Below are 17,328 nucleotides of genomic sequence, written 5' to 3' on the forward strand. Positions count from 1 at the left end.
GCATGCAGTCTTAAGTGCAATAGATTCAATGGAATTTACAATACTTCCACATAAGTGTGCCAAGAATCACTGTCATCATCACTTTAGATCAAGCCTGTTCCTTTAACTTGGCAATGAGTGACAAGTAAGGCATGAGAAAAATCATGCCAAACCTATAACAATTATGAGCCTCACACATTGTCTTTATTTAATTTGGTATTTGCTTCATTTGTTATATATACATATGTAAAATCTGTACACAGCAAAAATACAAAATAGACAATGTTCTCATAAATTATACAGTTAAAAGCTAAGCTTCTCTCTGAGTTAAAAAATAAAATTACAAAAAACCACCCCAAATCCTCTCAAATAGCAAAGTCTTCTCAGTCCATCTGTATACTCCCAGTAGCCTTGATATAAAATATCCATACCATCTAAATGTACAAAAATAATGTACAGTGAGCTGTGCAAAGACAGCAAAGCTCAGTCAGGCATCAAAAAGGCGGGGCCCAGGGTCCCTGACTGTGTCCACATTACATCTTTAGCAGTGCAGACACACAGTGGGAGATAGCAAAGAGCTAGCAACACATGTAGGGATGGTTTAAAGTTCTTGAGGCATGTGAGAGCAATGTAGAAAGGAATGCAAAGATATTAACACTTAGAAAGAAGAGACTATTGTTTTTGTGAGTAGCCAGGAATTATTTGGGACACTGTTCAGGCCCACACTTGTGATTCCAGCAATATGTGATTTCCACATTAGCTTACACTGAAATATCAGTGTAAGCTATATTTCGGGGCTTGGTGTGTGTGGCAAGTCATTAATAGTCACACGGATGTTGCAGCTCATGGCAACAGCTCATCACACTAGGACTTCTAGGAACAGATCCTCTATTTTCCAAGTCCTTTGGAGAAATTAATATGTCCTCAAGTTGACTCCAACTCTCTGGTAAATGAATTAACAGTTGTCTCAGACTAGTTACTCTATTTCTAAATCAAGGAGGTCTTCATAACAAAAGTGTGTGTGTGTGTGTGTGTGTGTGTGTGTGTGTGTGTGTGTGTGTGTGTGTGTTAATGACTCTTTAGGCTATAACTCCCAATGGAAAAGTGCAAAGCTGGCAAGGTTGTCTAATCAGAGCAAAGATGTGGCATACAGCATAAAGAAGACTGGAGGATCAGAGACGATCAGTACATTGCATATGTGAGCCAGGTGGACTTGTGGAAGGACGCCACCTCTTCAATTAGATAGTTTATTTACATCTTTGCAAAGTCTCTCTTTGTGATGGCAAGAAGAAGAAGAAGACAGGTCTCTATGAGACTGTGATTTCTTCTTCTTCATCGTCCCCCTCCTCATCCTCTTCCTCTGTGTCTGAAAAGTCTGATGGTTTGCTGGGGCTGCTGGAATGGGTTGGAGAAGGGAGCATCTGGGAGTCCAGCCTCTCCCTCAGGTGTGGGTGCTCTGTAGACTGGTGGTAGGTTAGGGCATGCCTGGGGCTGCCTGGGCACACGGGTGATGCTGCTTCCTCTTCCTCCTCCCCAGAACCTTTCTTGCCTACATCACTGAGGTCTGGGTGAGGGTTGAACTTGGTGGGTAAGGTTTGCTCCCGGCAGCCACCAGAGGACAGGAGTTCTCTCTCTTTGGAGTTCCTCCACTTCATTCTTCTGTTCTGGAACCAGATCTTCACCTAGATTTTTCAAAAAATACACCAAAGAGATTGTTGAGCATCAAGACAGCCATGTAAATGATTCACGCAAACTGCCGTTCCCATTTTGGATAGAATCATTTAGGAGTGGAATCCTTGCCTCTTTTTCCTGTGAACTTCCCAGGAAAGAGTCTTGCTATAGAGTAGTTCATAGAAGCTATATAGGTTGGAATGTGAATGTATAATGTTCAAATATACACTGAAGCACTAATCCATAAACAAATAGTTGTGGAAGCAGATGGGAGTCTTCCAAAATGACTCAGATGCTCTGTAGATTGCATGTCTTGCTGTTACACAAAGGTAGGGGTCCTTGCATATCACTTGTAACAATGGTTCTGCACAATGGAGACCACCATTAAGCAATGTCGGGCCTATACTTTTTTACAAGAGAGAAGCAACCCAATGTTTGGGGAGGACTTTGCTCATATCTTCCTCCCATGTCTAACTTGGCGGTAGATGATACTTGGGAGATCCATTAACTGGGAGCTAAATAATGCCAATCTTCTGTTTCTACATCCTGCCGCTCTTTCCTTTGTACTCCCATTTCCCACCTCCCTTCTGTTTTGGAACAGACTTCATGTCCTCCCTTGCTCCATCTCCTTCTAGTGGTGAGGCATAGAGACTAAGCTAAGCATCCAGAAGGCTCTGGGTTGATTCTCTCCTCTGCATTTGCAACATGCCATTAATACTACTGCTCTGTCTTACAGGGCTGTTGTGAGGATTACAACTAGCTAACCATGTGGAAGTGGGACTGTAGCTCAGTGGCTGAGCATCTGCTCTGAATGCAGATAGTCTCAGGTTCAATCCCTGGCATCTCCAGGTAGGGCTGGGAAGGAATCCTGCCTGAAACCTTGATGGGCTGCTGCCAGTCAGTGCAGACATTACTGAACTAGATGGACCAATGGTCTGAAGGCAGCTTCATATGTTTCTATGCAATGTATTTGCAGTGGCCAGAGGTGCCTTCTATCAGCATTGGCTGATACGCCAGCTGCACCCGTTTCTTGAGACAGACGACCTCAAAACAGTGATACATCTGCTGGTAACCCCCAGACTGGACTACTGCAATGCGCTCTGTGTGGGGATGCCCTTGTACATAGTCCGGAAACTACAGTTGGTCCAGAATGCCAATATGTTTCCGGGCAAAATACAAGGTGCTGGTCATATAAGGCCCTAAACAGCTTGGGCCCTGGGTATTTAAGAGAACGTCTTCTTCGTTACTGCCCATTGAGATAATCAGGAGAGGTCCGTCTGAATTTGCCACCGGCTCGTCTGGCGGCTACTCAGGGACGGACCTTCTCCGTTGCTACCCTAAGGCTTTGGAATGAATGCGCTCCCTAGTGAAATAAGAGCCTCCCCATCTCTGACAATTTTTAAAAAGTCTTTAAAGACACATCTGTTCACCCAGGCTTTTAACTGATATTGCTTTGATGGTTCTAATGTTGTTTTTAGAATATTTTTTTTTAAATTATATTGTGTTTTAAATTTATTGTTTTTGTTTTTAACTAATGTTTTACCTTTGTTTTTATCTTGTTGTAAACCGCCCAGAGACATAAGTTTTGAGCGGTATTAAAATATGTTAAATAAATTAATTAATTAAATAAATGTCTGTGTGAACTGCTTTGAATACTAATACTCAAAAGGGCTGTGTGTGCTAAGTATTAGTATAAGCATGAATACAGGGCCCCGCCCACCCTCGAATGGTAAATAATCATTTGCCTGGAACTGTCTCACACTGCAAAGCACCTCTGTCTTATTCCTGTACACAAGTTTTTTTAAAAAGATTTGCATCTTTCCCCCGCTTTTCCTCTCCGATTACTGTTTCATTTCTAAGATAATGAACACTGTGGTTATTAAGCCCAGCAACGATGGAGGAATATGATGGAGAGAACTGATGCTTGTGGATCTTGCCCCATAAGGGTGGCAGGGAATGCCAAGCACCCCAGAGGTATTGTTTGCTAACAGAAGCCAGCTGCAATATGCCAGCTGCAATTGTAGTATGGACAAGTCTTTCTCATTCATGGCTGTGATCCTTGACAGGAGCCCAGAAAGAAGCCCTCAAGGACTGGTACCAGGCTATCTCCAGAACTGCCTCCTTCCATACAAAACTACCCAGGACTCTTGCTCCTCTACAGAGGCCCTCCTTCACGTCTCCTTGCCATTTAAGATGAGTGACACAGCTCAGAACATCCTCAGCAATATCATCCCAAACTATGGAGCTCCCTAAAGAGGCATGGCTGGTGCTTCCATTGCCTGGCTTCAGATGGGAAGCAAAGTCTATAGGCAAGATTTGGAAGCCTTTTAAAGTGTTTTCATTGGAATTTGTTTTATTCTGGGGGAAATGTATATTATACTGTCAATGTCATTGTCTCTGTATTTGAATGTAAGCCACCTTGAGTACAGAAAGCGGGGCATAAATTAAGACACAAAACCAGCAAACATTGTCCCAAGAAATGCATTGGTCTCCTTATCAATGCCATTTTCTCTGTTTGTGGTGGTGGTGTTAACCCATTATATCACTCAGTATAATCAAACTACTTGGATTAAATACACTTTGAGATGTAATAACAACAACATTTTGATGCCCATTCGAAGACATCTCAGTTATCCTGACAATCCTATAAGGGAAGCACAGTCCTGTAAAGTAGGCCTTTTATTATTATCCCCTTTTGCTGATGTGGTGTATGAACCACAGATTTCCTGGTTCACTCGCACAGCTTACATTCTCATTTGTTACAATATCCCAGCTCTCAGAATAGGCTGACATCTTAACAAGAGTTACTGGGAAATAGACTTCCCAGTGAATGAATCCGGAGCATTTGTCTCCTCAGCTTTAATGGGACTAGCACACCCAGCTGAATCACTCTATGGTCCTGATCCAAAGAAAGTTAGTTGGATGGCATCTCTTTGAAATCAGTGGGATTTCATTGCAACTAAGCTCCCCTAAGACTCATACATTAGGCTAGGTGTGGTGTGTGTTTGCATGCATGTGTACATATGGTATTGGGGCATCTGCTGGCAATGAAAAGCCTATTGTCCCCATGGATGTCTAGACCTTTATGTGAAGTAAATCCCATTGATTTCAGTGATCAAATTATGTCGCCAACTGTGGGGAAGCAACTTTGAATTTCATCCACTGAACTGTTTTGTGTAGCAATCTGTTCTTCTAGCTGCTTCTCATGTGGAGCCTTCAGCTTTCATCACATACCTACACCTGTGAGCATTTGCAAATAACAGTGTGATGAAAATGAGCATACTCCATTTGAGCATACTCCAGCTGCTGAAATCTGAAGAAGCCACTATGAAGCCTGGCTTCTAGTGTTGAAATACACATTTCATTGAACTTCAAAACCAAGAGACATTCTTGATAAATGCATATAGGATTTAAGGATATTAAACTTTCACCTAAGGGGGATAAGGTTGGCTACACTCTTGTATGCACTTATAGCTCTATCCTGAAGATATTTATTTGAAAGTAAGAATCTCCGAGTTCAGTGGGTCTTACATCCCAGTAGGCTCATTTAATATGACATGTTTGTACCTTCTACTAAAATCAGTGGGAATGGGATTAGTTTTCATTTCAGATAAACTGTGTTAGAACTGGTGCAAGTCTATTGACTTTAAGTGGATGTCTGTCTCCAATCTCTGTGTAATGACTTAACACGGTTGCAGCTATGGTACACATTAGGCAACATTTGTCTGCATAGGCTGTCATCTCACAAACTACCTTTCTTGCCTCCAGGAAGTAAAGGGCAAATATCTACCCACAAACAGTCTTCCCCTCCATTCTAGGTTACCTGTACTAGATAGGAAAAGGAGGAGTTACCTGGGAGTCTTTCAGGCCCAACTTGGCTGCCAACTTCTTTCTGTCTGGTTTGCTGATGTATTTTTGTTTCTGAAACATTTTCTCCAGAGCTTTGCGTTGCACATCTGAAAAGACTGCCCTGCGGAGCATTCCTCGGCGTGGTTTCCCTCGGGCAGCCAGGGGCCAGGAGAATGTGCCAGGGATGGGCACCACAGAAGAGGCTGTGAAAAAGGAATAATAGACACTGTAGGCTGAATAGCCCCAAACAACAGTCCTTGGAGGTGGGAGTTTTCCTGTTCCAAAGGACGGGGATCATATCCCTTTGAACTCAATGGCAAATCTCCCTTTGATTTGCATGCCTATGGATTCCACCACTAGCTCTGATTCTCTCTCATCTCCATCCCTCCACTTTTTCTTTCTGTACACTTATCTGATTCAAGCAGATCAGCACCTATAAACCTGAAGTCATGAAAGGATGTTTACGCTCAACTTAACTGTTCTTTTCAGGCAGTGGTAACTAGATCAGCTTTGATACATCAAGTGAATGTATCTATAGTTCGCCTGTTTTGTTACCGGATTCAAAGATCTGCAGCTTGAAAAGGGAAAACCAGTAAGATGGAGCCATAATAATAATAATAAAAAAGGCCCTCCCTCATCCAAGTACTTAATTTGTAGAAGCCTTTTTTCCCCTTCATACCAAGCACTTTATAATGTCCCGAATGAAAATGAAGGACTTTTCTGGTTTGAACAAAAAAAACAACCCCGCTTTTAGATGTAAGTTTTGATCAAGCAGCATTCATCTTTTTTATATGTATCTTTCCTCTCCCCCCCTTCTTCCTTACAAAACTTGCAGAATTCACTCAGAAGACATGAAAAGCAACAGCTAATTAGCACATTGACTGGTTCCCAATGGGATTGGTATGATAAAAAGGGCAGAGTTTCGCCTTTAAGGCAGAAAGAAAAACTCCCAAAGAGAAACAGAGATTCTAATGAAGCGTGAATGGTAATTGTGTAGTAATGAACTAACAGAAAAAGACTGAGGACAAGCAGCTAAAGCCATATATTATTGGAACAAAAGAGATTTACACTTTCAAACTAAACACAACTGCATGCCAAGCTCCCCGGGAGAATACTGATGACACAGCCTTCTCTTTCCCCAAATCATTTTCATTAAATGGACATGAAAAGCTATATATAAGGCTCGAGTTGTTTTTGTTGGCCCATTCAAATGCTGGAGAAAGGAAGCAGATTCCATTATCAAGAGCATGAATGGAGGAGCTCTTGGCTTTTGCAACAAAATATATTAACGGTTTCTTGGAGGAGTGATATTTTTGAAAGTTGTTTCTTTGGGTCATAATTGTTCTCAGCTCCAAAATTATATAGTTGGTTAGACAGTCTTGATATACTGTTTGTGCGGTGTGCTTCTAAATATACATAGCTCTTTTAGATTGGTTGGATGTCAGTAGAAAATGGGTGTAGATAATGTGTAATATCAAGAATATGAGAACTCTCTGTGTGTGATTAGATTATGCCATGATCTAATCAAGTTGGAAACTCAAACATGCAGCATAACACACCTCCATAACAAAGAAAGAAAGAAGGATTTACATGTCTTCAGGTAAGGAAAAAATATGACTATTGATTGTCGCTTGCATATCCCTTTTGCTTTAGAAAAATTCAGAGTTGTTTACATAAGTGTGCTCTTGCAGGCACTGATCAAGCCCACACCTGTTTGTTTGCAACTATGCTCAGGTACGCCTATCATTGGGCATGTTGAGTTGTAATAGTGCTAGATGGAGGCAGGGGGTAGTAGATATAAAGCTACAGCCAATAGTCCTGCAGTTATCAGGTTGACATGGCATGAAGTTGCTCTGCTCTACCTGGCTGGCATATTCAGGATTCCGCAATGCCACCAGCTCCACCTGCTCCTAATTCCCAATGAAATGGATGTGATAACTTTTTTTAAAAAAGAAGATTTGGAAGGGAGAGGTTGGCTCCGGCCACACCGAAGCCCCCAAACAAGGGAGCACGCCATGTGGTCTTGTGAAAATGTTGGCAGAGCGAATGACCCTTAATGGGAAATTAGCCCATGGCTGGTAAATGTCTATCAGCAGCATGGCCGAATCAGCGCCGGGTCTGTGTGTGGCTGCCCGGAGGGAGCTGACCAAATTGGTCATGGTGCTGAAACTTTTGTTGGCAATCAGGGGCAGAGAACAGCGACGCTGTGGGAAAACCGCCGCCCTGAAGAGGAGGCCGGCAGCTCCTCTGTCAGAAATGAACCGCCTCACTTTTGGACCATGACAATCCTGGCTAATTTGTAGAGCAGGGGAGGGGGAAAATCGGGAACGAAAATGTCAAGCAGTCACCGCTTGTGCTAAATAGGGCATCAAATTGGCGCGACTGATTCTTGAATGTTGTACCCCGTCCAACCTCTGAACTGGAGTCTCAGCCCCCTCCCACCCTCTCTCCCGTGGACCAGACATATAATTAGCTCTTAATGCCTACGACAGTGAGTGAGAGAGGGCGGGTAGGTAGGTGGCTTGGGGAGATCTCTCAAACCAGGGATCCAGACAAAAACTCCAGACACCTACCTGGAAAATAAGACGATCTGATAAAAGGTTGGAAGGATCCATCGAAGTAGGGGAAGGAGAAGGTCTTGGGAGGTGCGTTCTGGATCAGCGCATGGGACGTTTCTGGGGAAAGAAAAGGTGATCAGAATGGAGCGGAGTCCGCATGAGTGCGGAAATGGGAAAGCAGAAACACCTTTCCGCTAGAGGAGCAGGCGAGCAAATCAAGCATTTCTGAGCAAACAATTAACTCCCTATGCAAAAACAGGGACGCTTTCTGTCAGTGCCAGAGAACAGATCATAAACCATAATCCTACAGGCAGAATATCGTAACTGGAAAGAACATCCAACCCTAGTCATTTCCTTTAATCGTGGTTAAAAAATGTCACCGTAACACCTAGTTTGTGACGTAATTATGCAATGCTCCGAGTCCCACCTGTCTCCTCCTTAAGTGGATGTGATCAGGAGACGCTCCTGCCCATCAAGGAGCCTCACTTCTACCCACCCACCAATCTCTACTCTCATTTCCCGGCAATCTTTGCAGCCAGCTGGTAAAGGAGTTGGTGGCGAGAACTGAAGCCTCATTTCATGAGACAACCAAAAGCAGCCCCTCTATCCTTGGAGGGCATCTTCGGGGAATCTGGGAGGGGGTTCGTTTCGTATCAGCCAGCTGCGATCGCTTACCTGTCCTGGGCGTAGACGAAAGGATGGCATTGACCCCAAACTTCAGGAATGTTGAATCGTTAGTGGAAGCGACGGAGGTCTGCGGGGAGCAGCCTCTTCTAGCGCCAGAGGGGTTAGAAGCGAGCTGGTCAGTCGCCGTGTCAGTCCTGGAGGCGTTCGCACCGGAGCTGGGAGGAGACATGCTAGGCGGAGGAGGGGCGTTGCTTCGGGGCAGGTAACTGGCAGGCCTGCTGATCCTTATGAGATCTTCCACCAAGAAGCTGGAGTGGCTGGAAAAGGCAGATTGCAGCGATTGAGGCAACGTGAGAGTTGGAGTTGGCCGCAGGAGGCTCGGGTATACGGCTGGAGGAGCGATCAGACTTGGGAACATCATGGCAGTGGCAAGAGAGAGAAAGAGAGAGAGAGGAGAGAGCTGTCCAAGGGGAAACCTAGCCTTGGGATCGGTGTCTTGAAAACTCGGAAGAGGAGGCTGATGTGCTCCTCCCCTCGTTCCCCCCACCCCTGCTTTTACAACCTTCTATAAAGATCCACCTAGTGAGTCTGGCAGGAGTCTCCTGGCCCTTCCTCCTGCGTGACGGGTTTTATAGTGGTCAGCGCCGCTCAAGCGCTTTCAAAAGTGACAGCTTCAACAATGGGGTTCTCCACTTGAGTTTCATTCATCGAGAGCTCGGGGCTCGCTGATTGGTCCGGGGGTGCAATTTATGATTGGATTAGACTTCATAAGCAAGCAACGTACAATAGCCTCGCAACAAAGAATGTGTAGTCATCAATTTTGCATATTGACCACCTCTTTTGGAAAGAAGACTCCCCAAAGAAGCCCAGCAGGGTTTTGTTCCGAAGCAACACACACGCACGCACACACACACGTTAATTAAATGCCTTTAAAAAGGGTTTCAATGACATCTCGTCTCCTAAGAAAAAGGGGGAATTATTTCAAGAAAAGCACTGAATTTATTTGCTCTCTCCCCCCTACCCCGCCCTGGCCGGGTTTAAGGAAATAAATCAATAAATATTCATATAAATGCTTTCTGAAGAACGGGAAATACAAATGAGGGGGCATGAAATGAAATCTTTGCTTCGTGCGAAAAAGGCTTTCGATAGCGGATCCGATGACGAACTGGGTGCGCCTTTTTAAGGCTCAACTACTGGATTGTTCAATTTAGTAAACTGCCCCTGGGCTGGATGTTACAGAGTGCAGCTCGACCCAATGTCCCTGATGAGAAGGGTTGACACTGCCGGAGCGACTCTGGAGAAGCATTCGATCGTGGAAATCAGCCTTCAAAAAGCCAGGTCCAACGTAACAATGGGTCCCTATATAGTTTTTGTTTTTTTTAAATCCAGTTAACAACTTAACTCCGTCGTCTATGCCTGAGAAGTGCTGAAAAGTGAATTTAGACCTGCTTTTACGCTTTCGTAAGCCATCCCATTTATAAACCATTTGTATTGGTTTTTTAAAACAAATCTGCCCCTTAAAGAAACCAGGCTTGCAGTTTACCCTATGCGGCCTTTAATAACCACATGCGAACTGCCGAACTTTGGATGTGGAGCGTGATTCCGAACCACGCGGCAGCTCAGGAAACATTTCAGCCCATTTACACGCCGGCCCTAAACAGGTGCCTTGAAAGTAAGTTCCATTTCTCCCACCCTTACTGCCAGTCCGTTGTCGTTGTTAACTAATTTCGAAGTCGCGCTGCTTAAGGTCATCGGCTGCGCTTCCATTTGTGGGGCTAAATCGGCTTCACTGGAAACACAACTATTACACACAGGGTCCTTTGGTGGGTTTCAGCCAGGCCCGCCGAGGCACCCCCAAAGTCGCGATGCAGGCTGATCCTCCACGCCTCTAGCCGCTTGCTAAGAAGGTTTAAGCTCTCGGCCTTTAAACGGCCTCTTAGCGGAGTTTCTACAAATACCTTTTTCGCCTGACTCACTAGCAAAAAAATAAAATAAAAACCAATCGTATTTCCTATGATATGGGAGAAACAAGACATTCCCACCACACTAAAAGAGAGAGAGAGTGTGTGTGTGTGAGTTCATATTTTAGAAGAACGGAGAAGGGATGAATGTTGAATAAGAGGTGTTGCGGTAATAGACGGAGGCCGTTTCGAAGAGGTCATTACACACACCGCTTTTTTTTTTTTTTACCTCTCTTGCAGAAGCTAACAGATGTGTTAAAAAGTTGCATGTTCTAATCCAAAAGGACCCTATTCAGGTCTTTGGTGTTGAATCTTGAGCCAGCAGAAGCGTGCAGCCGGAGGCAGGCAGCCCTGATCCTATTAAGCATGAACTAACTGTCACCTTCAGCTGTCCCCCCTCCTCCCCCCCCTTTAACTTGGGAGCAGAAAGCTTTCTCCCTTCCAAAAATCTTATTAACCAGCTTTATTTCTCTCGATGGTGGGTTTTCTTTCTTTCTTTTTTTGGTCCGGCCCTTTTTTGTGTCCATGATCTCCATGTCGATGCTTTAACCATTCAAAGCCGGGGGGGGGGAGTGCATCTGCGATTTATATCACATTAGGGAAGAAAGAACGTCTGTTCAAATTCTCCCTCGATTCAAATCAAAAAGTTATTTGAGGGGAAGGCGAGTGGAATTAGCCAGAGAAATACTATGATGCACACACACACACACACCCCTTTCGCTCTCTCCCCACCCACAAATCACCACACTATCAGTTCCCAGTCTCGGGGCGGGAGGAGGGCCTTGTCAAAAATGAAACAATTACATCCCAAAGCGAAGCCTAGAGGTACAGCAAACGGAGAGATTTCATCGTTAAGGGAGGTGATTAAAATCCTCCTGTCTTTTTTTTTTTGGTTACTCTAACACACAGTGACAAAGTGAGAGAAAACTTCGCGCAAAGGGACACCGGGGCTTCAACAGTCGTCCCTGCCAACGACAGTAACTGGCTTGTAGCTTCTTGACCCTGCTCTGGGTTTTGGCATTACTTATAAGCCCATTTTTTGTCCATCTTCACGCTGATTCGCAATTTGACACCCCAAAACTGCCAGGACAGGAGGCGCAAATGGAGAGAACCCTCTCAGCACAAAAAGGCAGTAAGTTCGAAGTCAGTCCAATGGATTCATAGGTGCCAGAAGGCTGCAGTTTACAGGGACTTGGATGGAAGTTCCATTGAACAAGGGTGACACTTACTTCCGAATAAGGGTGCATTGGCTCGTCTACACGTGGCAACCGTTACTCCGGATTAATGGTTCGCAAAGGTGTAAGCCTACTTCTATTCTAGGCAGCCCCGGAATTGATCCTTCCCCCGCCCTAGTAGATAAATCTCCTCAGTAGATAAACTCATATTCTTGTGATCAATTAATCCGGAGTAAAGAATGTAATCCGAGTCAATGCATTCTTATTCGAAAGTAACTAACTGCAGCCTATAAGGAGAGAGTGGAAGAGTCTTCTTCAGTTAACCGTCCCCTCCCCACAAGTTCATCAGTGAATGAATCAGAAATAACTCCCACCCAAACCCTTTCTCTACTCTTAAATACGAATTAGAATTAAACGTCGCTCGTAGAATACATTGAAAGGTGGACTCCGTACCATCCTTTATCCACGGATAGAGACAGAACTGGTTACAGGCGATTAAGGAGTAACGTGTAGAGTTACTAGCCATTGAGAAAGCGTATTTTAAAAGTCATATGTTTTTTCACCTGAAGTCAGCGCTTGTGTTATTTCCATCGCTGAAAAAACATCTGCAATTTTTCAGGTTCGTGTAGAAAACCTGTTAAAAGTCCTGTCTTGATCTAGCTTTCGCAATCAGGAAACTCGGAGGTAGGAGGAAAGCCCTTTATGTTCCCCTTCATCTCTAAGACATTTTCTGTGATTCAAATGTCACTCAGATGGCTATTAATTACTAACTCGATGATCCACAACCCGGTTAAAAAATCCTGGGATAAAACTGAATTGGCAGCCTGATCCTAAACCTACTGATTTAAAAACAAGACCTCCTGCAAATTTTCTGTGAGGTGTAGAGGCCCATCTGGGGTTTTAATTCCACCTGCTTTAATCCGAACAACTCTCAATTAGATTCCAACTCCACTTTCAATTTATTTGGAAATCAATTCCATTTGACTTACTTCCAAGGGCACGTTTCATCCACGCTCGTTTAAGTTTTGCCACAGACTGATTCGGGAAGATGGTGAAGTCTGTGAATTTCCTATCGTTTTCCTAAGGCAGAATATTTTCGAGCGCCATCCTCACCTTTCTATCACTAAAGAGAACTAATTGTGGAATTGCCACGCCTTTTCCACATTCCCAGCTCTCTATGTCAGCCACAGCCCCGCCCACAACCGTTCAGATATTTGCGATTTACGATTGCAACTCTAAACACGCTTCCTTGGAAGTAAGCTTGCCTCATTGAACACAGCGGGACCGACTACCGAGTAAACAAGCGCAGGATCGGGTGGCACGCCAGTTGCGCTCAAGCGACTTCCAACGCAGACGACTTCACTCGGTTGGCTTTCACTGGGCTGGAGACGAAGCCGGAGATGGAGTCCCCGGCAGGCGGATGTTTCCTTTGGCCACTTTGGGGGGCTTTCGTAGCCCCGCTTGGCTCAGCTGAGCCGATCCTTTTCTTCGCTCCTCGGCTGGGTCAACCGCACGCTGAGGCCCACACGTGGACCCCCGGTCCTTGGGCTTAGTTTTGGGGCACTTAGGAAAAATAATTCCTTAAGCACCAAGGCGAAAGGGCTAGAGGAGCGGCTATTGAAAAGGGAAGAGGCGGCCAAAGAAACCGGACGAATAGGATCTTATTTTTCAGCGATCCCTTTGGAAGAGTCTTTTCAAAGGCTCTGGTGGTTTAAAGCAAAGGAATTCTCCCTCTAAAACCTGTGACGAATGCCGTTTGACCTATGCTCGGCTGGAGGGGGGGGGTTGCACTTCCTGCCATTCGTTTTAATGTCCTTATCTTCACATTTATTTCACTCTCTTGCTTTGTTGCTGTCCCCCACCCTCCCTTTGGGTCTTAAAAAGGGTGGGGGGAGCGAAAGGGTGGGTGGAACACTCAGCTCAGGAGCTTGCGTGTGCCACCACCGGAGGAAATCCCAGCCTAGTATGCGGCGCTCCCATCTACTAGTACTTGTTCCTCTGGAACCTGCTTCTCGTCAGTTTCCTAGAGCGACCGGGAATAGTAGGAAACGTACAAAGCCTTTCGATTAGAGAAGTGTCCAGATAAAGCTCGAGCCTTCGCATGTTCCGGAAATGACGGCCGACCTCAATATTTGCGGAAGGCTTGGCTGACAGAATCTGCAAAGGATTCTCCTAAGTTGCCTTTTACTGCTAGCCAAGTCCATTTGGAACTTAAAAAACAAAACAAAGCAAAAGAAACCAAATTAAAAGGTAATAGGAGTTACCTTTTAAACATGTAAATATGTATTGGGGAGTTTGCTTAAATCAAGATAATTCTGACTGAACTGGATCAGGCCCAAGGCCCATCTAGTCCAGCATCCTGTTTCTCACAGTGGCCCACCAGATGCTGCTGGAAGCCACAAGCAGGAGTTGAGGGCGTGCCCTCTCTCCTGCCATTTCTCCCCTGCAACTGGTTCTCAGAGCCATCCTGCCTTTTGAGACTGGAGGTGGCCCATAGTCCTCCGACTAGTAGCCATTGATGGACCTCTCCTTCATGAAGTTATCTAAACCCCTCTTAAAGCTATCCAGGTTGTTGGCTGTCACTACGTCCTGTGGCAGAGAGTTCCACAAGTGGATCACACGTTGTGTGAAAAAGTACTTCCGTTTGTTGGTCCTAGACCTCCTGGCAATCAATTTCATGGAGTGACCCCTGGTTCTAGTGTTATGTGAGAGGGAAAAGAATTTCTCTCTCTCCAAATTCTCCAAACCATGCATGATTTTGTAGACCTCTATCAGGTCTCCCCGCAGTCGTCTTTTTTCTAAGCTAAAAAGCCCCAGGTGTAGTCTTGCCTCATAAGAAAGGTGCTCTAGGCCCCTGATCATCTTGGTTGCCCTCTTCTGCACCTTTTCCAGTTCAACTTCGACTGGTCTTGTGGAAAAGATTTATTTAAAAACAACAACAACAACAACCCTGAAGCACTTAGGCAACTAAGAAATATTCAGTAATCCCCAAACCTTTGGTTTAAGATGAGAATTAAGATGCTTTACATTTTCACATGCTCTAGAATGGAAATGCAAGTCAAGGTGCCCAGTTTAACTTGTGCATCATATAAGCTGTATAGACTTTGTACAGTCTGGTCTATGATGATGTATGCTGGTCTATGACTGTAATAAAGGGTGATGATGATGTATATGATGATGGCTTTACAAATGAGGTTCCATGCACCCACACTTTGCCTTGATCAGAGATGCATCAGGCAGAAATTCATCAGGGGCATCTCTAGGAAGTGATTAGGGAAACTGCACCTGTTAAATGTCTCCTTGGATTCATCTCTCCCCAGCCCAATGTCCAACTGAAAGACCAAGTGAAAGTGTGGGTACATGGAGCCTCATTTCTAAAGCCATCATCATATACCAGACTGTACAAAGTCTTTACAGCTTATATGGTGTGGAAATTAAGATGAGCACCTTAAATTGCCATTTCAATTCTTTTTAGAGCACAAGTGAAATGCTGGCTGGCTGGGCTTTTCTCCCCAGCACAGCCAGAGTTTCAGTGAAACGTTGGCTGGGGAGAAGAGGGGTGTGCCTTGCCCTCCCAGCCAGCAAATGTGCTTCGTTTGCCAGCTGTGTATGGAAGGAGGCAAGGGGGCACCCTTGCTGAGCATGGGGGGATGTCTTGGTGCCCCCCCCAGTCCCTTGGGGCTGATGGACAATTGTCCCCCACTTGCTCTATGGTCTGAACACCCCTGGATTCCGTAATGGTGACAGTGTGATCCCACCTCATGGTTATTCAGCAGTGAATAAGGACTCAATAAGAAGCAGGCAATTTGTGTTCACTTTAAATCCATTCTTACTTTTTTCCTTTTTCTTAAAAACACACACACAAACAACAGCGATCATTACAAATGCTATAACAACTGTGTCCAAAACTATAGATTATTTCCCCAGAGATTTCCCTCAAAGTTCTGCTTGATTTAATTTCCATCAGGATGGTGTTATCAGCAAAGTAGTCATGGGCCTTAAGCTAATCTGACTGTAGGCCTTAACTCTCTGACTTGTGCTTTTTAAAAACCATATTTATTTATTTATTTGTCTGTTTGTTTGTTTGTTTGATTTTTAGACCGCCCTTACAAAATAGCTCAGGGTGGTTCACAAACATCAAAGACCCTTTAAAACAATTTAAGTGCACCGGAAGGCCAGGCCAAATAGGTAGGTCTTTAGGGCTCTCCTAAATTCCAATAAAGAATTCAAATTACGGATGTCTGCCGGGAGCACATTCCACAGTCCAGGAGCGGCTACAGAGAAGGCCTGCCTCTGGGTCGCCACCAGATGAGCTGGTGGCAACTGGAGCTAGACATCCTCAGATGATCTTAGCGTGTGGTGGGGATCAGACTGAAGAAGGCGCTCTCTAAGGTAACCTGGACCTAAGCCGTTCAGCGCTTTAAAGGTAATAACCAGCACTTTGTATTTTGCTCGGAAACATATTGGCAGCCAGTGCAGCTGTTTCAAAACAGGTATAATATGGTCTCTCCGAGTTGCCCCGGAGACCAGCCTTGCTGCTGCATTCTGAACTAACTGAAGTTTCTGAACTACATACAAAAGCAGCCTCAAGTAGAGCGCATTACAGTAGTCAAGCCTGGAGGTGATACATATATAGTGTCATATAGTGACTCATACTTTGCTTTATGAGCCCCCTAGAGAACAAAAGCCCCCAATTCTTGAAACCCCAATTCTTTTAAAGAATGGAAACCTATAGGAGCCCTTATAGCTTATTCTTTCCCTCCTTCCTTCACTCAGGACATGCAGGCCTTGAGCAGCAGCCCTTTCCCCACCTTTCCAGGGCCTGTTCTCTGGCTACAGTTTGGCCCTAAGGAGCTGATGTGAGCTCTTCTGGCCTTGGCTCCTCTTCATCTTTAATAAAGCTGTGGCATGTTTTGGTGATCCTTATTAGTATCTGTCCCTTTCCCTTCTGCCCAGGAAGTAGTATATTTTAAAAGTTGTACACAAGTGATGTAGCCTCTGAGCATATACAGATTAGATTTCTTCCTCAGGCCTCCACTTAATGGTTAATGCGTGATAGGATCATGGCTTCTTCATAGTAGTCTCATTGACATTAAAAAAATGTTAGGCATTCTTTAGCATGTTCTTTTAATTTCAGTAGGATTACTTTGAGTAATGCTCCTCATTACGCCGGTCACTATCTCTTTCTTGCTCTATTCTCTACAAAGTAGAAGAGGAGGGATTATTGGCATTTTTGTTATTGTTATTATTATTTATTATTATTTACATTTATATCCCACTCTTCCTCCAAAGAGTCCAGAGCGGTGTACTACATATTTAAGTTCCTCCTCACAACAACCCTGTGAAGTAGGTTAGGCTGAGAGAGACGTGACTGGTCCAGAGTCACCCAGCAAGTATCATGGCTGAATGGGGATTTGAACTCGGGTCTCCCCGGTCCTAGTCCAGCACTCTAACCACTACACCACGCTGTCTCCTACTTAGCACCTTAAGGAAAGTAAGCTTATAACA

The 17,328-nt window shown here is 44.6% G+C and overlaps 1 protein-coding gene across 2 annotated transcripts; it reads right to left on the reverse strand.

The window, feature by feature from the left end:
* Positions 1–473: 473 nt before the first annotated feature.
* On the reverse strand, positions 474–9,583 carry DBX1 (developing brain homeobox 1). 2 transcript variants are annotated; one of them, XM_053284302.1, is made up of 5 exons: positions 9,264–9,583; positions 8,733–9,001; positions 8,073–8,174; positions 5,503–5,702; positions 474–1,661 (listed from the first exon to the last, which is right to left on the reverse strand). In XM_053284302.1, the coding sequence occupies exons 2-5, from the start codon at positions 8,911–8,913 to the stop codon at positions 1,287–1,289; spliced, it is 858 nt and encodes a 285-aa protein (XP_053140277.1). In that variant the 5' UTR covers positions 8,914–9,001; positions 9,264–9,583; the 3' UTR covers positions 474–1,286. The 2 variants fall into 2 exon arrangements, with proteins under 2 accessions (XP_053140277.1, XP_053140276.1); XM_053284301.1 differs by having other exon boundaries at positions 8,733–9,583.
* Between the last annotated feature and the right edge of the window lie 7,745 nt (positions 9,584–17,328).

The sequence above is a fragment of the Hemicordylus capensis genome, chromosome 1, assembly GCF_027244095.1.
Source record: "Hemicordylus capensis ecotype Gifberg chromosome 1, rHemCap1.1.pri, whole genome shotgun sequence".
NCBI lineage: Eukaryota > Metazoa > Chordata > Lepidosauria > Squamata > Cordylidae > Hemicordylus > Hemicordylus capensis.

What these genes read in the sequence shown, in the direction of transcription:
- DBX1 (XM_053284301.1), bottom strand. Translation starts at nt 9,105, where the DNA reads ATGATGTTCCCAAGTCTGATCGCTCCTCCAGCCGTATACCCGAGCCTC. An exon ending in CAGATCGTCTTATTTTCCAG is followed by an intron (nt 5,703 to 8,072) that starts GTAGGTGTCTGG and finishes CCTTTTTCACAG; the next exon opens with CCTCTTCTGTGGTGCCCATC. An exon ending in TGGGCCTGAAAGACTCCCAG is followed by an intron (nt 1,662 to 5,502) that starts GTAACTCCTCCT and finishes TGAAAAATCTAG; the next exon opens with GTGAAGATCTGGTTCCAGAA.